This window comes from Polistes fuscatus, unplaced genomic scaffold, assembly GCF_010416935.1.
Source record: "Polistes fuscatus isolate 324 unplaced genomic scaffold, CU_Pfus_HIC Scaffold5, whole genome shotgun sequence".
Classification (NCBI taxonomy): Eukaryota; Metazoa; Arthropoda; class Insecta; order Hymenoptera; family Vespidae; genus Polistes; species Polistes fuscatus.
The window spans coordinates 13,367,091-13,390,217 of record NW_025113129.1 but is presented as its reverse complement, the minus strand read 5'-3'; the positions used below and the strand labels follow the sequence as shown (position 1 = coordinate 13,390,217).

Here is a 23,127-nt window from a genome sequence, read left to right as displayed (position 1 = left end):
TCTCTCTCTCTCTTATAGCTTACTGCTTGTAGTCCTCGGCATAATTCGATTAGAAAGATACGTCAAATTAACGCTGAGATGTTTCGACTATTGTGAAAAATTCAGAAGAAATGGACTATTCGAAATAAGGACTCTATAGAATAAAAGAGAGAGAGAGAGAAAGTAAATTCTTTTCAACTTACATTCGCTCATACACATTGATATTCTATGCAAAGTAAGTACGTTTCCTTAGCGTTACATAGAACGTTATACGAAAGGCGACCTACATTTATATATTTTCTTTCACGATCTTCTTCGTCTGCTGGGCTCGTTAAGTTTTTAATATTCAATGGGAAAGAAAAAAATGTTAACAATTTTCAATTTACGTTAAAATAACGAAGACCTTTTACACAACGTACCTACTTATTTGCTACCAGAAATTAGAGAAGTACAATTTTCGACGAGTGCAATAAAAAATTGAAATGAAAACAAAAATATATAGAGAGAGAAAGGGAAAGAAATATATAGAGATGAAACGTTTTAATTAGTATTTACCCTGACATCGAGAGAGTCGCCATAAGCAGTTGACGCTTTTCCTTCGAACCGTGAAACGTTTGACGACGACAACGACGACGACGACGACGACGACGACGACGACAAGTTAGTGCAACCCCCGAAGGAAGAAGAGGTTAGAGAAGAAGGAGTACCGATGGGGGACACACCATGGCAAGCCAACCATCGAGTCCAACTTTCCAACTACGGTCCATTACGTTAATTTTCACGTACACCGACAGACGTTTCGAAAAGCGAGCACAAAGCAACCGAGAGAAGATGGTGTTGATGTCAAACGAAAAAGCGAGATGGTATATGTGTACACGGTCCAATTTATCAACTCGACGTTTATTTACACACAGTATAGACCTCCTCCCTACTTGTACCGCTTTTTTCGCGATTGGCCCCTAGCAAAAATGAAAGATATCGGTGGACAAATATATGTAGCTACCTATATATACATTTCCCGACGTATTAATATAGATAAATAAATTGATAGTCGTTATTTCGTTAGAGAGGAGCATTCGAGAAGTAACAAAACCACGAATGAGGTCGACTCGATTATAATATCATAATAATAACGATGATGATAAAAGGATAATCAGTCACTTGAGTCAAAGTTGAATTTGATCGAGTCCAATTGGATTTTAATTGAATATACTCGAACCGAGTTACGTATTTCTTTTTTACTCGATGATAAATTAAAAATGGGACCAAATTTACATGCATATACGCGCGTGTATAATTTGTATCAAAATATTGGATAAAGAAATGAAAGAAAGTTCATTAATATGAGATATTGTTTTTGTCTCTCTTTTTAAATAGACCATAGAAATTTGTTTATATTCGCGGAAAATTAAAGTCGAGAGAGGAAGAGAAAAAGTTAGTTAGTAAAATTAATAAAAAATAGTAGGGACCGTTCGGAGACTCTGACGCATACATAGGCATAGAAATGAAGCAAATTGGAAATTTTGTAAAATCTCGACGCCACACTCGAGAATTCAAAACCGTCATTTAATTCACAGTCTGCTGATAGCTTCCCAACCCTCCCTGTCCCTCGGTCTCTTTCTCTCCCGTGTTTTCACTATTTTTCTCCCTTTTGTTCTTGTCTTTTTCTACCAATCAGCAGCATGGCAGATACGTCCGACGCGTATCGATCACGCTGTGGCACGCGTAGTGGCTTGCAATGACGAAAATAGAAAGAAATATAGAAAGAGATAAAATAGCAGACAGATTGGAAAAGAGAGAAAGAAATACGGAGAAAGAAAAAGATATAGAGCTAGGTTGCACGCGGAACTACACAATTTTTCCCGATATCCGCGCGAGTCCGTCCAATTAGTATTCGCCTATCTATCTATCTATCTATCTATCTATCTATCCACCTGATAGATAAAAAGAAAGAAAGAAAGAAGAAAAAGTGGACGGATAAACAAGTGACCGAACCGTTCGGGATATTGGATCGTATCTTTTCGACGAAACGATAAAAAGTGTTAAATGGAAGCCGGCAGATGATCGGAAATCTCGATCGACTTACATACTTTCGCCCTTTATCATTACGTATTATACCGAACGGCTATAATTCTAAAATTTGCATACGCGCGCGCACCCCCATATATACGCGTACGCGCGTAGATTGTACGCAAACGATAAAGCCCCAATGTTTAATATAAATTATTACATAGGCATTTCACGCTTCTGATTTATCGCGAATATGTGCGACGAATGAGAACGATTATCTCGAGGTAGAGGATATTCAATTAGTCATCGATATGGACGTTCGATTCGTAGCCGCAAAGAGATTCGATTTATCTCGATGTTGGGATAATTAATCGTAAAGGGTGCCACGAGTACTACCCGTATATACATACGTATACATATGTATATATATGTATGCAATACACGAGAGCGTACGTCCTAAAGGATCTTCGTAATCCGAGAGAAAGAGAAGAGTGTTGAACTTTGCGAATAAAAAAAAAAAAGAAAAAAAGGAGGAGAAGGGAAATCGTGGCTGGTTTGGTCGTACGGGAAGCTGTTGGAAAATTAAAGTACCTACTCGGTAGTAAAACGAATGGAGCGAGGTGAACGCGGTATATATACGCATACTACATTTGCGAGTCAGCCGCATCTCATAAATTTAGTTGGCTAAACATTTTAATAGATTTTAAACGTTGTGCCACGATGACGGATGAAAAACTGTTCTTGGCTTATCAACCCCTATTCTCTGCTTTTCTTTCTTTCTTTTCGCATCCGTTTGAACGTAATTTGTTCAATTTGTATATTGGACGTATAAAGAGCGGGCCTAAAGTTTCTACGTTATTTTCAAAATCAATGACTTTTTAAGCTAATTTCTTACATACGCTATGCGCGTATAGAGTAGTTAAACGTACAGGAAGGAAATTTGAAGCAGGGACGACTACGCGTTTCGAAACACAATAGACAAATAAATGATAATACTCGTAAGATCCTTTCGATTGTACAAAGTTGAAGCCTCGGTGTCCCAGTTTCGCTAAGAGAAGGAGGATACAAATAAGAATTCGAACGTTTGCCCGTCGGTGGTGTATTCCCTCGAAGCCAAAATTACGTTGCATTATTCCCGTCGAATCCCATTATTCGAGAAACAATACGATCCTAGGTTTCACGTATAGCCGCGGGAATCGAGAAGGTAGATAGCAAGCCAGCTATATAACTATGTAGCTCTAACTCTAACTCTAGTTCTATCTTCTAGCTAGCTTTAGCTCGTAGTAGTTTCACGTTTACGAACGACGAGTATCCTTGGTGAACGTCGCGCGGGGACGTGTTAAAAAATTAAACGAGTAGCTACAAGGAAGAGTTTGCTCCGGGTTAAACTTGCGAAACCCTTCGGGCATCGTAGCATAATTCAGTGCACTTGCTTCTCGGTTTAGGAGAAGACCTACGAGATCTTTTATCGTACGGAGAAAGAGAGAGGGAGAGAGAGAGGTAAAAGTAAGATGCTAGTGTATACACACACACACACACACGCGCGCGCGCGCGCGCGTTTATACGAAACCTGCCAAGAGAACGTAAGATTCTTTCAGCTTTTTGAAAAACTTTCGGCAGAAAGTACTTTGAATGTTTCGTAAAAGAGTTTAGACAAATTTCTCGTGAAAAGACTGTCCTACCTTTGTATTATTATTTATATTAATAGGACTATCGATGAATATATATGCGCGCGTGTTCCAAGGGATTCGGTTGAAAACAAGTAAGGCAATCTCGTTCGACTAGGAAAAGCTTCGACCAGGGCAGACGGAAATCAAGCGCTACAAAGGCCTTTACGTACTGTACGTACGCCATCGTGATATAGTGCTCACGGATATAAAGGGCCTTTTAAGTTAATCTCTCAAACGACTTAAGAGACTCGACGATATACATCGTCGTTGCCCTCAAAAAGCACCGAGACTCGCGTGTATCCATAAATAAGACTCGATAAGTATAATGAAACAATGAAAAAGAGGGAAAGAATAGTTTGAATAGGACGATTATTGCCAAGATTAGAAAATCCAATTGGAAATTTATTTTAATATATATTATATAATCTCCGTTCCTATTATCCAATGTAAATTAGATAGTATTTTAGTTGTCCAATTAATTAATGTTATCTTATTCTCTCTTTTCCTTTGTAGATTACTAAATTTGGAAGTAGATTTAAAAGAAAATAGTAAACTCCTGTTTTATTTCTCTTTCGAGAAATATTTATAATACGATACGAAAGAAAATAACGGAAGCTGCTTCTTAAACAAGATTTCGCGTCGAATACGATGGAAAAATCCTAGAAAAGAAGTGGATAAAGAAGAGAATCTTAAAGGAACGTCGGATTTTGTCGCTTTATTCGCACGGACTAGAAATTTTTCACTTTTCCTTCTTTTTTCGCTCATCCTTCCTTCCTTCCTTCGTATTTAACTATCTTTTCCGCTTTATTTTTTGTTTTCGCTTCCCTTTCTCTAAACCTTTATCGAGCATCTCGCACTGCTTTCGCGAAAAAATATTACACAAAATTGGATTAAAAATTGTCGATTTTTCCGGTCGTCGTTCGAGGCGAATAACTTTTCCCGGAACTTCGTGAAAAAACCGTATGCATGCAAGGTGGTCGTTATTTGACTTTTTAAATATTATAATTTTAATTTGAGTATTTAAAATCTGTATGGTTTTTTATTAGATATAAAAACGTACGTGCCCTCGGGCACGCTTTGATATTAAGGTAAAGGACTGAAATTTTAAGATAACTTTTTTTTCATTCATTTCAAACTAAACTGGGGCTGCGCTCGTCGAAATAACAACCGTACCGACGCGCGCGTACCTATCTATATTATATTCGAAAAGTGAATTTCGTTAGAAATGGTTTTTCGAAATGGTTTCGAACAACCCCAAACCTGGATTTTAACTTCTACGAACGTTGATATACTTTGCCACGGGTGGCGGTATTTTCCCTTCCTTAGCTAATCTGATATTTCGGAGAATTACTCGCGATCGCCGAAGTTAACCGAGTTTCGTCTTACAATTAGCGAAAGAGGCGAGAAACGACGTTGCATGGGTGCACCCGTACCCGTGGGGATGCACAAAGAGAGAGAGAGAGTGGGGGGAGGGGGGGACACGTATACGTCGAGGTAGAACTTAATCGTTAACAGGAGTGCCCGACAAAACGCTTCGAATTTCTTAACATCGAATTAGAAAGCTATTGTCGCCGTAAGAGCCCTTTTGTCCTACGCGTACTTATGTACTTAGGTACGTACGTACGTACGTAGGAACTTTTCGAATGGAAAGGCAACGTTCGACGTTTCACGTCGAATTAACGTCCGTGTCTGGAAAGTCGTCGAGAGATAAACGTTCGAGATGACAAAGAGAAGTCTAGTCGTTGAAATAAGGAAGAAAGCAAACTTCCGTCTCTCTCTCTCTCTTCCCTTATATCCATCAAGTTCTCTCTATACTCGCGTTAATTTACTAAATGCGACGATTGATCGTAATAGATTGGGTATAATAGAAGTCGCGTCGAAAAGAAATTAGATGGTAGGTCCATTGTCGAACAAACGCGTCCTTCTTTCCTTTCAATTCGAATAGAAAGAGACTGGTCCGAGACCGAGGAGTAACCAACCACCACCTTCCTCCCGTTCCGTTTCTTTTTCTTTTCCTACTAAGCACTTGATCTTTATTTATTCATTAAGAATATCGTGCCCAGGAAACTTTGAACAACGAAAACGAAACCTTTTCTTCTTCTTCTTCTTCTTCTTTTATTTGCCGTCTTCCTTTCTGACCTCCAGTTAACGCTTATTTTTTTTGTTTTGTTTTTTTGTCGGATTCTGTCCTGACCAAAGGAGCAAACGGACGGAGAGAGAAAAGTTCGTCCATCGTCGTCGTCGCCGTCGCCGTCGTCGTCGTCGTCGTCGTCGTCGTCGTCGTCGTATCGTGAAACGTATTAGAAGGTACATCCGTTAATTACGCTAATGCCCGGAGGTAAAAAGTTCCTTTGTCATCGCGCGAACAATGAAAAGATGTTCCTCTTTTACGCGAGAGGAAAACGACTCGCTGCGTCTTCTTGCCCTCTATGTATATGTATCTTTTTCTCCTTCTATTTCTTTTTTCCCAGATATAAGATCTTTCTCTTGACGTACATATATATTCTATATATAGACCATATTATATAGATATATGTGGCTTGTTCGCGATGGCGTTTCTACGGTTGTTTTCTTTTTCGAAACCTTAACGTTCTCTTCTTTTAAAGAAGAATATTCTCTCCTCTCTCTCTCTCTCTCATGTTTTTCTCCTTAAAAGTTTCTCTCGTAGTTTTTTAGAAGATGATGAAGGAGAGAAGGAGAGAAAGAAGTTGAACGAATAGAACATTCGCTACTTCGTCTTCGCTATTTTCATTTCATTTCATTTTGGCTCTTCGAAGGACATTCCTGTGATGGATTAAAAAACGTCTCTCTCTCTCTCTCTCTCTCTCTTTCTTATATAAACGGATACAAGAGATAGATAGATGATAGATGATAGATAGATGGATAGATAGAGATAGAAGATGCGATAGAAAAAGGTCTCGGATTGTGTAAAATTTTCAAAGAGCTTCGATCGATTCGCTGGCATCTTTTTTTCGTTTTCTTTCTTCAATCTCTTTTCCCCATTCCCTTGGTCTCTTCCTCGTTCCTTCCTTTTCCTAACCCTTCGCGCGATTACCATAGAACGGCAACCAACTCGGAGAAACATTACACGAAAGGGACACAGAAATGCGTGCAAAGATATAGAGGGGCTCGTACCAATCCAAATTTGCATTTTGCTTTGCCTTCGACTTCATACATTTCTCTGTCTTTTGCGACACTTTGATAAACCAATCCGCACGCGAATTTCCACTTTTACATTTTAGATTTACCTCAATTAAGTGAAATTAGAATGGACGTTGTTAATAATTCAAATACTTTATCGTTTTATTTCGTAATACTCGATCCCTCATTTTTCGGTTAGTAACATTTAGTCGTTGAAGAGAGCACGCGATAATGGGAACCACGGAGAGAAGAAAACCGCGCCCGTTTCGAGTGCCAAGCGAGGGATTTTTCAACTTCGAGTTGCATAGAGTGCACAAGTACGCCCTTTTACGTCTGGTCTAGGGATAAAAAGGCAAGCCTGCCAAAGTTTCAGGCACTCGAGCGAGACGACGGCCCTCCTAGGTAGCCCCCTCCTAGGTAGCCCCCTCCTAGGTAGCCCCCTCCGGGCTCGTCTCGTCGTCGCGGTCGCCGTTGCATTCGCATCGATGCATCGACTATCTCGCAAATGTTAAATTATTTACGAAACCTCTCCTTTCCCTCTTCCTCCCTTTTATCTTCTACGTATGTAGATACGAGATGCAATTTAAGGAAGGGAAGAAGAAAACACGTGCTCAACATGTTTTTCTACCTTTCCTCTCGGAAATGTTTCTTCCTTCCTTTGCGAGAAAGTACTTTGAACCAACTTGACGGATGGAACGAGATTTTTGAAACTAGCGAAACGAACTAGCGAGAGGTAAAGGAAAATAACGTTATCTTAGTTTCTTTAATTCGATTTGATTTTATTTAAAAGCTCGAAGTAGGAAAACTGTGTATGTGGGCGCGAAAGACCCTTAGCTAGCCGTCCAGTCGATATTCGCTAACGTATTTATCTCTATCGAGTCGAAAGTATTAATCTCTTAACGTAAACGCGAATCTCGTTTTAGCTTGGAGCCACTCTATCCAAACGATCAATAATCGCTAAGGGATTTCTCTCTCTTTCCCTCTCTCTTTTCCTTTTTGTTTAATCGCATTACGCGTATTTCTAACTTCATTTCCAATTATTCGCATTAGTTTCATTTATCCTTTTTCTTATCTTACATCTTATCTTTATTTTTTCTTCTTCTTCTTCTTTTTCTCGTACTCGTTCTTATCGTTGGCTTGGCACATTTTTGAAGGACTCGTTCGTATTTTACGACGAAGAAGCGCGAATAAAAGAAAGGAGCGAACGCGCGAAGAAGGGGTACGCTCGTTCAACTCGATGCTAGCAACTTTGCGGAAAAGTTTTTCCAACTTTCTTCCTAATTCTTCATTCTTGTTCCTTTTTTTTCTTCTTTTTCGAAGCAAGGAAGCAAGTACGATAACTCTTCGGACGCTAATTACCACTCGGCACGCTCGATTCTCCCCCACTATCTATGCAGTTTGGGCACGTTCGCGGGTTTCTTTTATTTTTCAACAATGTTCCAATTTTTCTTTTTCCTTTCTTTATCTAACGAACTTTGATAGTTCATTTTTATCATTAGGGTTCTTCTTCTCGCGCTCGTTTACATCTGCCGTAATTTGATAAACGTTTGCTCACGTAAATGTATGCATGTATGCGTACTCGCAACGCGAAGAAACTCTAGCTTATCGGCGAGGCGAGAAATTTTAATTTACGGAAGAGGAAGAGGAAGAGGAATGGATAAGAGAGGGTCGAAAGAGGCCCGAGGGCGAAGAAGCAACGTGGCCGACATAATTGGCGCGAGGCATGCGTAAAGCACGCTTTTAATCGTAAATCTTTGGACGAAATCGATAGTTGCACTTTACCGTTAACCCTCTTCTTTCCCTCTTATTTCCCTCTTACTTCCCTCTTTCTCTCTCTCTCTCGACACCTGCATCGTCTCTTTTCCGGCAATAGCGTAGCAACTCATTTTCCCTTCCAAGTTATTAGCGGCAAACTTTTTTAAACTTCTTTTTATTTTTCAATTATCGTAAAATAAAAAATAAACATATTTCTTTCTATAAGTTATCGATTGTTTCGTTTATATAAAAACGTTGGCCTCTACATATATACAAGTGGAAAGCTTAGACAGTTTAATGAGAAAAGTGTAATAACGATGTAAAAAACCGGCTTATTGGGTTAAATGAAAAGGAAGAAAAAAAATCTCGTTACATAAGTTTTTTCTTTTGAAAAATGAGAAACAACTATAAATTTTCCCATCGCGTAAAGTAAATCGTAATATAATCCGCGACTAGATTCGGGACGGAAAATCAATGAAGCTTTTAAAAACGCGTTACAACACGCGTATCCAATTTCTCGGCAATTAATTATGATAAGCGGCGACTTTAAACGTCGTCGTTAAAAGCGAAGGCCCGTTGTTTTCGAGCGGATTTAACTCGTAGGAACTAAAGCGGGAACGGGCGCATTCCTTTGTCGATTATCGAATTGGCGAACGATTAATCGCTCGACGGCATATTTCGTTGTTGTTATGCAACGGGACGAGAGATAATAATTCATAGAATACCCGCTCGGAAGCTTGGAAAATTGAAGGAACATCTGACGAACGCGTCGAATAATTGTACTTGTTCCGATTTGGCGAATGCCTACGTCATTGGGTCATCGGAACCTTCCGGTTAAAGGGTAATGGGCGATAGAGGAAGCATATTTATGTGGGGTGAACGTAAAAGCGCAGGAGCATAAGAGGGTTGGTAGATACGCTTGCGAGAATCATCGAAAAGTACCGGACGAGTTTGAGTGCGAACAACGGAGAAACAGGCAATATCCCTGTCGATTGTTTCACTCGTGCCGAATGGAAACGTACAACGGAATGAGAATAGTCTCTGAAACAGCTACTACCAAGGAGAATAGAAGTGATAGAGAACGTAGGAGATAGGATTGTTCGCTAGGCGATGCAATTACGATAAATTCTAACCAAAAACGTTTTTCCTATCTTTTCCTACCTTTTATATTTCTTTTCCATCTTTTCGACATCTTTTTATTCGATTTGGCGAATATACCGAAACATTCGTACGCGCGATCCTTCCAATAAAAAAAAATAAACTTTTTGTTCCTTCCTTCGAAGAAACAAATCTGTAACCGCGAGATCGACGTATTTAATTTTTGATCAAAATACCAACGTTAAGAACTCTCGAAAGAGAACCCAAACGACTCGGAGATTTGAAAGGAAGGAATAAGTAAAATGGAGAGGAAGAACGTAAAGTCGTAAGTAGAAGTTAGAAGAGCCAAACGTATTTCGTAGATTTAGAAGGTAGTACCGCTATTAGAGAGGAATACGATTCCGCTTTTATGGAACGCCGAGTAGAATCGTCTTCGAGTATAAGAGTTTCGAGAGAAATAATTCACGATAATTCATCTTTGACTAACGTAAGTCGCTTTCGAGATAATGCGAGCGAGAGATTGCGAAAACGCGAATTAAATGACGAAAATTTCTTTTCCATTTTAATCGTTTCACATTTTAAGTAATTACATATTTAGTATTTTGACCGGAAGGAAAGACCGCCATTTGGACGAAATCTCGAATTAAAAAATTTCTATAAAGAGATCGAAATAAAAGAAAAATTAGGCGTGGCGATCGATCGCATTATCGAGAAGATCCCGAAGACAAACGGATTACGATAAGCAATTATTGACTTTTGCATCATCGAAGGATAAGGTCCTATGCAAATAGTTTCTCCCGTTTGGGTGAATCCTTCGCGCTGTTGAGAAAAGGAGATAAACGTTTGATACCTATTTACTCTTATGTACGCATAGTTGGAGAGTGTCGGCCCTGAGGCTTTGCACGTGTGTACCGAGCGTTAATCGCGGTAGTCGAATAAAAAGATAGAAAAGACGTTAGCGCGTATAAGTGTAGGTTTTCTTTCAAGTTGGGAGTCTATAAATACAGGACGGTCGTTTAGAAAAGTCTGGCGTTAACTCGTTCGTCGGTTTCATTTGCAAAATGCCACTCGGGAGAGTTTAAACTGGTCGAGAACAATCGACAGGTCGTGGTCCTCGCATCGATCTCGATCCGATGGATCAGATTTAGAACGAGCGGACGGACGGACAGACGGACGGCCGGACGAGCGAACGAACGAACGGACGAACTCGTTAAAGCTCGTTTTCAAGCCTTTGATAAATTCCGAGGATAAATGGTGGAAGGCAAACTTCGTCGATCAACGCGGATAGAACTGTGTTGCTAATTTCTAATCACGTTTTCCGCATCGCTTTTCACTCTGTAACGAATGCGAGCATTACAACTCGAACTCGCTGTGCGAATATATAGGTACTTATATATATATATATATACAAACTACAGGGTAGGCGAAAAGAGTACTACTTGAGTGATTTTAAAAATCAATTAATCTTTTTCCGAAACTTTTCGGACTCGTAATAAGGCTCGCAGTTTTACGATCTAAAACAAAAAACAGGAATTAGCTTAGAAAGTATATCCTACAAAGAGTAATTGATTTTAAGAATCGCTTGGAACTTTTGGTCCTCGCTATGTGTATATTTTTTCTCTTTGGAAACAATAAAAATAAATAAGGTAGCGAGATAGAAAGAGAGAGAGAGAACGAGCGTTAATTCGAAGTCACGCCACGGCTTTTAACAGAACCAATAAATTTTCCTCCTAGCTCTCTCTCTCCCTCTCTCTCTCTCTCGGTATGTACAACGAAACTCGCTGGAAACTCGTTCGGAAGCGATTTGCATCGACGTTAGCACAGGCTGGTACTGACGCGTTTCGACTCTTTCTCTCTCTCTCTCTCTCTCTCTCTCTCTCTCGGAGAGAAGACCCGATGAAAGGAGAGGTCAGTATCGACGGCCCTTCCTTTTCCTCCTGAACTCGTTAGTTTTAGATCGAGAGGACGAATGCGAAGTAAAGTACGATTTATTAGGGAGACGAGGAAAAACAAGAAGAAGAAGAAGAAGAAGAAGAAGTAGAAGAAGTAGGAGAAAAAAAGGGAGGAAAGAAAAAAGATCCGATTAGCTTCCACTCTGAAAGAAGGACCTCCTCCTCCTCCTCCTCCTCCAGTTCTCTCCCCCTCCTTCTCTCTCATTACGTCTATTCTTTTTTATTTTTTTTTCCTCGAAATCCCTTTTCCATCGAACGACCAGCAGCCCTCTCCTCCCCCGTGCCTTCGTCGTTCGAAGAGTCAAGTCGAAGTTTCGAATTAATTGGCTCGCGTTGGAAAAATGTCGATTGTATTAATTTCACTCTCGATCTTGTTCAGTCCTATTCTCTCTCCCTTTCTATTTCCGAGCTCTCGTCGAAGCGATCATCAAGGCCGCCGCGTAGTTTAATTAGCGTTCGCCAACTACGAGAGCTATTTTTTTTTCTCTTTCTCGATGGCGACTCGCTCGATGATTCAATAGCAATTAATCTCAAATGTGACGTTAGAAAGGAAAACGATTCTCTCGTCCGCAACGAAACGGAGCGGATGCAGGTGGTTGGAGAAGATGAGGAAAAACGGGACGAACAAGCTCGGAAAAAAGGAACAACTTTTCCTACCCCGTGTCTATGTATTCCACTCGATAAAGAACGGACTATATATTTTTTCTTTCTTTTTTCTCTCTCTTTCGGTCTATACCCTCCCTCTCCCCCCCCCATCTTTCGAACGAATCAAATTTACAATGCTTTCGTTTCTACGATTCCATTCCTCCCTCTCTTTTTTTTTCTTTCGAGTTGTTTTTTAGAAAAAAAAAAGAAGATGGTAGGAATATCGTGTACTCGTATTCGAAGGAAAAAAGAATATTTAAAAATCACTCCATATTCTGGCATTGTTTTCCACCGTTCTCCTATATATATATATATATATATATATATCTGGTATATGTATATATGTATATGCGAGAGTGTAAACCTCAATCGCAAAACGAACATAGCTGGATATAACAATGTGCGCGAATATCGACTAGCACGCACGAAAAAAATAGCTTGCATTGTCGTTTCAATACCGAACACGATAGTCCGCGAATCTTTTTACCTTTTTTTTTGTTTTTTTATTTTCCTATTCTAATCTCCCCCAGTCTCCTCCCTCTGGTAAATATCTATATCCATGATAAAAGTGTGTGGTTAGGTGTAACATAGTACACCGCGAAAAGAATGGAAATCCTTTGTATGGCATCGATGCGATATTGTTTTCCGAAAATTTAGATAAAAATGCAACTATCTAATCTTTAGCTCGAACTAAATTTCGATCTCCTCTCCTATATATACTTACTTCGTTCGGATTTTCATTTAAAACTTTCCACTTCTTATTTTTCGTTTTTCGAGCACATTTTCTTAGAATTTTATCGTAGCAGCTGCGGCATCCAATAATATCACCCAAAAGTCACGTACTTTTTCATTTTGCACGAATAACACCGCGAAGATATAGAAAAGGTAAGGATGATCGTCCTCGTTTCTCGATCGAAAAGCCATTGGAAGATACGTACATACGTATATAAATACGTAATACGCGGAAGGAGCGTGCACCTCCTCTCTTTCTCTCTCTTTTTTCCTATCTATCCTCGCAGCATTGGCTTGTCACGAATGCGCAAAATATTTTGATGGAACGGGAGAACGTGCCATGGCTTTGCCCATCGAGATCCATAGTTTGAGCTATCTCCTTTTTCGATTTAAATAATCAATGAAAATAATATCATTTTTCGCTGGAATTTTGCGTTTTATATTTTTTTATTTCTATTAGAATATCTCGCAATCTAATAGAAATATTTGCTTTGACAATACTGATTGCGATAGAATGATCAGCTCTTGGAAACGAACGCGGCAGTCGTTCGATAACGCTGTTGACGTTATCTCCAAATGATCGTAACGACAAAGGGGAAATCGCACAATATATAAACATAGGATAGAATCGTTCCACGTCGCTACGCTATAATTCTATAGATCATCATTTACACGGTAAATATTCAAATATCAGGATTTACCTAATTAACGGGTCAATCGGTGTTTATCTAGATAATATGGGTTTCTCTGTCGCTCCGTGCAGTCGTGTTTGCGAATTATGCGTTTTACCCCGACAGTTTGCTTATCTTTTCTCTCTCTTTCTCGTATGCTACGGTAAATGTACCGAATCCGAGCCGAGGGTGTCTACTTACGATCGAAAAAAAAAGGGACACCGAGAACGAGATAACGAAAGAGAGAGATCAATATTTTCTATACCTACAACTTGTACGATCTCGTACGCGTTGATTTTCTCGATGACAAAGGCAAGAAAGGTAGAAAAAATATTGGCTCGATTAGTTTCGCCACCATCGCCATCCCGATCGTTATTATTATTATCCTCGTCATTATCATCGGCAGTTTCATCAACATGATCATCCTCGTCGTCGTCATCGTATTTCTTTCATCCCGAAGCTTCCAGTGGTTTTTCTCCTTCTTTACTCCTCCCTCCATCCAGCAATGGCAGCAGCAGCAACAGCAGCAGCAGCAGCAACTACGTCTCCTACCCTTCCTTTTGCTCGCAAGTATTTGTGACCCTAGATATAACCTCCGCCTCGACGGAGCCTCGACGGAGCCTCGGTATGGCCATTAAGAAGCTTTGTGTGTAACGTGCAGGTTCACCGAGAAGGTACTCCTTACCCTCTTGCCCCTCTCCACGTCCACGTCCACGTCCACGTTCACGTTCGCGTTCTCATCTTGTGTACTCCCTCTCTCTCTCTCTCTCTACCTTACTTCGACGAGGACACGAAGTTTACAAGCACGTTCACCGAACGCACAACACGGGATAAGGAGACGAAACTACCGAAGTTTTCTTTACTCGACGGATAGCACGATTAACCGGCAGGATGGCGCCGCGATACTAATCATCCTCGTTATTCTCTACCACGGAGAATGCAACCAGAGAAGCTACCGAAGAACTACAAGTATAAGAAGAAGAAAAAGATGAACTTGACTTTTTGTTCGATCTTTTTTCTTCCTTCCAAATCGCTCCATGATATCGCAAAATCGACTCTTTATTTTTCGATAGTTCATCGAAACGCGGAATAACGCGAAAAAATTTGTATTCGCAATTAAGCGAATCGCGATCGTACTACGTTCCATATATTTCTATGAAATTCTGATGAATATTTACCCTTGCCTCTGCTGTAGTGGAATTGGTCTCGGCTAACAAGCGATATCAGAATTGTTCGTAAAATAATACTTTGTTTATTTAAATATAAAATATTAAGAAAATTCCGACCCATCGATTCGATCCGATAAAATAAATCCGCGTATAATAATTATTATTAATTAAGTAAACACGCAATTTTTTTTTTTTTATGGAAAAGAACAAATTCAATACTTTTCGAATGAATAAAAAGTTGCGAATAAAAAATAAATAAAGTAAGTTAAAAGCGAGTTCTCGTGATGTAATAAAACTCATAGGTTCTCGCCAAATGCAGTTTCGTTCTGGATCAGGAAACGCGCGTACCAAGAAAGAAAATAAAATCAAATCAAATGAAATAAAAGGAAAGACCGAACTGTATCGTCTCTGACCGATGAGAGCAACTCCATCCTTGTTTTTTCCTCAAGAATTTTCCATCACCGTCCGTTTCGTTTCCTCTTCGCTCTTTGTTTCACGTCAGTTTAGAAAACTACAACTTTAGAATCGATCAGACTCGTGTGGCATTACTTCGCTCGGAGTCTCGTATTTCGATTTAATCCTTCTTTTGCCCAACTATAATTAACGTTCCAACGAAAACGAAATCAAATAATAAAATAACGCGAAACAAATTTATTTTCTAAATTATAATTATCGACGATCGTTGAAGAAATGCGTTTGTAGGTTTGGACGAAGAATTGAGAATTTATCATCTACCCGCGCTACCCGTCAAATTATTTTCTAAATTATATTTCAAAAGGAAAATGACATATTCGAGTCTTTGCAAATTCGTACAATCGTGGCCAATTTGAAAATTTGTTTCTCGTATATATTTATTTCTAAAAAGAAAACACCAAGAAGAAGAAGAAGAAGAATGGGTGTCGTGAGTTGTTGCGTTGTTTGATACCGGTATCCTCATAGATTACTGTCATTATCATTCAGGTAAGAAGCGGTCTGACCTTTTTATTAAAATCACGAGTAATTCTACCTAGTATATAGAAGAAAAAGAGAGAAGAAAGATGGTCAAAGAGGGAGAAAAGGAAAAACCACGGAATCCTCTCTCTTCTGTCGTCATCTTGGAAACACGAAGAGAGAGAGAGAGACTTGTCCGCTCTCCGAGATTTAATTTGCAACCCTCTCCTCTTAGCCTCCCATGAAGCAACCCCACCTCTCGCTCCAGCCATCCCCCTTTTAACCGCGACCACGAATGAGACTCTCGCGGTAAAGTCCAAGGAAATGAAGCACTGCGACGATGCACCTGGATTGCGAAGAGAGACGAGAAGTAGTCGTTACGACGCGACGTCTCTTCCTAACGTAAATGAAAAAGAAGATACGAGGGGAGGAAAAAGGGATAGTCTACCTCGAGTATCCCGTCGAAAATAACTACTCCGAACAATTTCAGACAATTCAGGCAAATAAATAACGGTGTCGCATGACAAGATTTCATTTCGGCCACGCAAATAGGAATGTTAAGTTTTTGTCTTTCCCCTTTTGAGATTTGCTCGTATGAAATCGAGTCAATTAGTTTGACAGGCAGGCAGAACGATGAACTGAGAATAAAAGCAAAGTAATATCTCTCTCGATCGTGCACGGGAAAAAAAGGTAAATGACTCGTATATCGTTCTGTTTCACAGGTGGTGGTGGAGAGTTCGAGTTTAGCCCTGGAGTATGGCGACCTGGAGATCGACCCTGATTCACCCGTGAACCCGGACTTGCTCTTCGACTCGCAACTAATGCACCTGTACGTACTCACGAGGCAGACAGTCTCGAAGGTCAAAGTGCAGGAGTGTTCGGTTTACAAGACTTGCTGGGATTGCTTGGGTGCGAAGGATCCTTACTGCGGTTGGTGTTCGTTGGAGAATAAGTGCAATTTACGAAGCGACTGTCAAGATGCCGCTAAAGATCCACTTTATTGGATACCTTACAAAAGTGGTAGATGTACTACAATAACATCGGTAACACCGGATCAACTGCAGCGTACAACGGCAAGGACTTTGGAATTGGTGATCGATAATCTTCCAACTTTATCGGGCCAATTTCTTTGCGCTTTCTCGGCATTGGATAAAACGTTGATAACCAATGCTTCGAGAAAACCATACGGAGTTAATTGCACTACCCCGAGAACCGATCTCTTGCCGTCCATACCACCTGGAAAACATCACTTTACCGCTAAACTTTCGGTCCGAATGACCAATGGGCCTGATCTCGTAGCAACCGATTTCACGTTTTTCGATTGCAACACTTATAGCTCTTGCACTCAATGCGTATCATCGGATTTCCCTTGCGATTGGTGCGTCGATGGGCACAGATGTACTCACGATACGGCTGAGAATTGTCGCAACGATATACTCGTCACTGGTGTCAACGTAAGTACACCGAATCGAATTTCATTTTCCATATAATATATTTGTCAAATTCTCCATGATGGATGTATTCGCTTTCGTAGAGAATGGGCCCAAGTTATAGAAGTGGACCAGGTTTTTGTCCGACTATCAATTCTACGGACTCGCAAGAAATTCTCGTGTCATCCGGTATCAAGAAAGCTATACGAGTGAAAGTACATATCATAGGGGTGAGTAGTTACAGTTAAACTATGAATTTTTTTCTTTTAGTCGGATAGGTGATGCATTAACGTTGCGGCAAGTTCGTAATTAAAATATATATTTTCAGCAATTCATCATTCAAACGCGATTCGTTTGTCAGTTCAATATCGAAGGTCGAGTGACCAGCGTGAACGCGAGACTCCTAGCTGACACGATTTACTGCGACGAGACAGAATTTTCCTACACTTCTCGTGCCGCGAATATCACAGTACCATTTGCGGTAATCTGGGGTGGCTCGAAACCTTTGGATAATCCGGACAACATCCACTTGGTGATATACAGATGTCGCGATATGGCGGACAACTGCGGTATGTGTTTAGCCCTGGCACAGAAATATGGCTGCGGATGGTGTCAGTTTTCGGACAAATGCGAGGTCAAGGATCAGTGCGATCGCGGTACCGGTCCGTGGCTGGATAGAAATCAAACTTGTCCGAATCCGGTGATACATTCGTTCGAGCCGCAAATGGGACCATGGGAGGGTAACACCAACATCACGATACGTGGTATCAATCTTGGAAAAGTATTCACGGTATTACGAATGTTGTATTTATTGCGGAAAGTATATTATGGTGCGAATGGGAGTTTAATACGTTATATGTTCAATTTTGTCAGGACATCTACACTGGAGTGACGGTCGCGGGAATAGTGTGCCAACCATACGAAAAATTATACATCCGTACGAAACAAATAATCTGTCGCGTCGATGGTCCCGGTGACCTGAAAGACAGGCGAGGTCCCGTGATAGTCAAGATCGAGGATTTCACGGGCAAGTCGACGACCGACTACGAGTTCGTAGATCCAAAAATCATTTCTATAACACCCAAGTATGGACCGTTGAGCGGCGGAACGGTAATCAAAATAACTGGTCAATATATGAACGCTGGTAGCAAAATTCGTGCCTACATCGACAAGCTTCCTTGTTCGATAATAAGCACAGAACCTAACGAAGCCCTTTGCGTGACCACTGCCAGCGACAAGAAGAGAAGCGGCAAGTTGAACATGACCTTTGACGGCGGCCATCGTCTTTACGATGGTTACTTCGAGTACGTAGATGATCCGACGATCAAAAGCGTCGAGAGTGGCGTGGAGGGTCAGGTAAAGATACCCAAGGGTATACCAGCCGGTGGTATAAAGATCTCGGTTACTGGAAAAAATCTAGGCTACATTCAAAGCCCGCAAATGTACGTGTATTACGATGAAAAGATGTTCGTGTCGGAATGCAAAGTGATCAGTCAGGAAAGTATGACGTGCAAGTCACCTACGATTGAAATCCCTGAAAACGTGATCTTAGATGCTGAAAAGCCTCAACCCTTGGAATACGGTTTTAGAATGGATAACGTAACCGTTGTACAGAATCTCACGCAGCACGGTTTCAATTCATTTCTTCTCTATCCGAATCCGATTTACGATCCCTTCGACGAGGAGGTGAAGTACTACAAGAGCGATTACCTCACGATCAACGGTCAACATCTGGATCGAGCTTGTCAAGAGTCCGACGTTGTAGTACAAATTGGTAATTCCTTCTGCAACGTAACCTCCTTGTCGAGGCAACAATTGACCTGTCGACCACCATTGACCCAACCACCGGCGTTGGACTCCGAAGGACTTCCTAACAAGCAAGAATTGCCAGAGGTGATAGTAATCGTTGGCGGTACGCTTCGCTATAACATTGGAAAGCTCAGTTATGCTTTGCCAACTGGCTTGAACGGTCCGCTATCGAGGCCAGCCCTCTTCGGTGTCATAGCCGCGATCGTTATACTAGTATTCGTCTTCATAGCATTCCTTATAGCGTATAGACGTAAATCGACGGAGAGTAACAGAGTTTTGAAGAATATGCAAGAACAAATGGATATTCTAGAGCTTCGCGTAGCCGCCGAATGTAAGGAAGCCTTTGCCGAATTACAAACGGAGATGACTGATCTGACCGGCGATTTAACCAGCGGTGGTATACCCTTCCTCGATTATCGCACTTATGCTATGATGATACTCTTCCCAAGCGACGACAACAGCCCGGTACTTCAATGGGACAGACCGGAATTGGTACGCAAAGAGAAAGGTCTACGTTTGTTTGGTCAATTAATCATGAACAAGACCTTTCTTTTACTTTTCGTAAGAACTTTGGAAAGTAATCGATACTTTTCGATGAGGGACAGAGTTAACGTTGCTAGTCTCATCATGGTCACGCTTCAAAGCAAGATGGAATATTGCACGGATATTTTAAAAACCCTTTTAGCGGATCTCATCGAGAAGTGTACGGAAGGAAAGAGCCATCCGAAATTGTTTTTGAGAAGGTGAGAGAATAATTCAAGTCTGCATCGTAAAGTTTGTTATATTATTGATAAATGTAGTTACTAATTGACTCTCATCATTTTTTTTCCTCCCATTAGAACGGAAAGCGTTGCGGAAAAGATGTTGTCAGCTTGGTTCACCTTCCTCTTGTACAAATTTATGCGCGAATGTGCTGGCGAGCCCCTCTACGTACTCTTCCGAGCTGTAAAGCAGCAAGTCGACAAAGGTCCGGTCGATGCCATCACGTCCGAAGCACGTTACTCCTTGTCCGAAGAGAAATTGATCAGGCAGTCTATCGACTTTAAGCCAATGGTAAAAACCACCATACTCTTTTCCCCGTTCATATTATGAGATAGATCGCGAGTATAGATTTCGAAGGATTCCATCAATCGGCTTGACTTTTTCTTGACTTCTTCTTGTTATTCTTCTTTAGACCGTTTACGTCTCCATATCGCAACAAACTGCCTACGTCGGTGGAATCGATCCAAATACGGAGAACGTACCTGTTAAGGTTCTCGACTGCGACACGATATCTCAAGTTAAAGAGAAGGCATTGGATACCATTTACAGAGCTACGCCTTACAGCCAAAGACCCAGGAAAGATGATTTAGATCTCGGTAAGATCGTCCTCTCCGCTCGTCTCCTTTTTCCATCTCATGCGTATGTACTACCGTGTAATAACTCTCTCCTCCCTTTAATGTTAAGAATGGCGAACCGGAGCATCTGGCAGATTGATCCTATACGACGAGGACACGACGACTAAGACGGAAGGAGAATGGAAGAAACGAAATACTTTGAATCATTACAGGGTACCAGACTCGGCCTCGTTAAATTTAGTTTCTAAGCAATCGTCCATCTACAATCTTTCGATCCTGTCCGAAAAGACGGATAAATCTCACAAATACGAGACGCTGAATCTCAGTAAATTCAGTTCGGCGAGTCCGCCTCTTTCGCGTGCGACGTCGCCGTTGAATCAAAATCACGACGGCGGTATGAAGTGTTGGCATCTGGTGAAACATCACGATACGGATGCGCGAAAGGAAGGCGATCGTGGTAACAAAATGGTCTCCGAGATCTATCTGACGAGGTTACTCGCTACCAAGGGTACTCTCCAGAAATTCGTAGACGATCTTTTCGAGACTATATTTAGCACCGCCCATCGAGGATCGGCGCTTCCTCTTGCTATTAAATATATGTTCGACTTTATGGACGATCAAGCGCTTCAACATGGCATATCCGACCCCGAAGTGGTCCACACATGGAAGAGTAATTCCTTGCCTCTAAGGTTTTGGGTTAATCTTATTAAAAATCCAAATTTCATCTTTGACATACATAAATCGAATATAGTCGACTCGTGTTTATCCGTTGTGGCACAGACCTTTATGGACAGTTGTTCCACGTCGGATCATAGATTAGGTTTGTCAAACGCTCATTTTTTTCTTTCGCTTCATAGGAGATAATAATTTGCGTATAATAATTTGTCTATCTTCTTCTCGTAGGTAAGGACTCCCCGAGTTCGAAATTGCTTTATGCGAAAGACATTCCAGTGTACAAAGATTGGGTAGAACGTTACTACTCGGATATCAAAGTCATGCCAGCCATATCTGACCAAGACATGAACGCTATGCTTGCCGAAGAATCGAGGGTATTGCTCAAATTTCTATTTCCTTTTTTTTTTCATTTTTATCATCCTCTATATAAATCGATTCTATTTCATAGACAAATAATTATTCTTTTCTCTCGCAGTTACATACAACGGAATTCAACACGAATTGTGCCCTATTCGAACTTTACACATACGCGGGTAAATACAACGAACAACTGATAGTTACTTTGGAGGAAGACGAATTCTCGCAGAAGCAAAGATTAGCGTACAAGCTCGAGCAGGTCCACAATATAATGGCAGCGGACAACCCCTGATGCACCATGAATTCGATGAAACATACGTCGAAGCCCGCTCGTCAGGAATTACCTTGTTGAACGCGTTCAAGATTAGCCGTTCTTGTTCTCTGAACACAGAAAACAAGAAAAAAGAAAAGAAAATACGAGAAAGAGAGAGAGAGAGAGAGAGAGGGAAAGTAAAAAAACAGTTTATCAATAAAGAAGAGGAAGAACTGGCCTACAGTGAGATCGGATCGATCGTGCCTCGAATTTTCTTCGTGCGAACGACCATTTAGCTTTTGCGGAAGAAAACTAAACGGGTTTTACGATCGAGAACGTATCGCGAACTCTACGAATGCTCAAGTTCAAGGAACTTCAAATACAAATGCAACAACAACAAAATAATAATTATATTAATAATAATAATAATAACAATAATATTATTAATAATATTAATAATAATAATAAATAATAATAATAATAATAATAATAATAAGAAATAAGAAATAATAATAATAATAATAATAATAAATAATAATAATAATAAATAATAATAATAATAATAAACAATAATAATAAATAATAATAAAAATAATAATAATAATATTAATAATATTAAAATAATAAAAAAAGGGACAGAGAATAAAGTGATGTGTTGCGACAAGATAATTAAAAAAAAAATCTTCTGACGAAAGGAAAATAAAGATGGATAAAAAAATGAGAAGAAAAAAAATAATGGTCGCCGATCGAAAGGTGTGTGCGCGAAGAAAGGGCGTGCGTGTGTGTGCGACGATTGATCGATGTATGCCTTCGTTGCTAACTGTACATATAAAGTAACCAAAATTACGATTAATCGTTTATATATTCATATAACATATATATATATATATATATATATATAGTAATCGTAAATCGATGTGCGCATTTATCGCACCTCTACAGCGGCGACCGAGGTGCGTGTGTTGTGCCGATAAAAAAAAATAAAAAAGACGAAAATAAAGAAGGAAGGGAAGGAAATTAAAGAAGAAGAAGAGAAGGGAAAGAAAAAAAATTAAAGAAGAAAGAAGAAATGGTTTCTTTTCTAACGATCATTTATTGGTCCCCAATAGCGGCGTGGACCATCGATTAGGATTTTAAACGAACGTAAAATAAATAAATAAATAAATGAAAATGAAAATGAATGAAAATAAATAAATAAATAAATAGACAGTTTAGCGATTAAGCGTGCGAACGAATTCGCCAATCGATCTTGCCCGATCGATTCGAATTCGATCGATCAAACTATATTTGTAAATGTGTTTAAAAATCACGCGCGCGCGTCGACCAACTGATTCCGTTCGATAATTGGATTGGTCGACGATTTTTAAACGAAAAAAGAGAAACATTTCCATCCACCGCTATAAAAAAAAAAAATTAGCCGAAAAAGTAATCACTTCATCTTTTTCTGCGTTCTCTCTTGTTTTTATAATATAAGTTTCTCTTTTATATTAATTTTTTAAGTCTTTCTTTTTTAT

At 40.1% G+C, this 23,127-nt stretch overlaps 1 protein-coding gene across 2 annotated transcripts in view; it reads left to right on the top strand.

Moving 5' to 3' along the window:
- LOC122522642 (plexin-A4) overlaps window positions 1-21,770 on the top strand; it is a 150,648-nt gene extending 128,878 nt beyond the window's left edge. For both annotated transcript variants that reach the window (XM_043643876.1, XM_043643877.1), the window contains exons 4-12: window positions 16,475-17,206; window positions 17,287-17,412; window positions 17,511-17,972; window positions 18,056-19,734; window positions 19,831-20,044; window positions 20,166-20,349; window positions 20,438-21,148; window positions 21,232-21,377; window positions 21,479-21,770. In XM_043643876.1, coding sequence (XP_043499811.1) covers window positions 16,475-17,206; window positions 17,287-17,412; window positions 17,511-17,972; window positions 18,056-19,734; window positions 19,831-20,044; window positions 20,166-20,349; window positions 20,438-21,148; window positions 21,232-21,377; window positions 21,479-21,652 — 4,428 coding nt within the window. In that variant the 3' untranslated portion in view covers window positions 21,653-21,770. The remainder of the gene's footprint in view (window positions 1-16,474; window positions 17,207-17,286; window positions 17,413-17,510; window positions 17,973-18,055; window positions 19,735-19,830; window positions 20,045-20,165; window positions 20,350-20,437; window positions 21,149-21,231; window positions 21,378-21,478) is intronic.
- The last annotated feature ends 1,357 nt before the right edge of the window (window positions 21,771-23,127 follow it).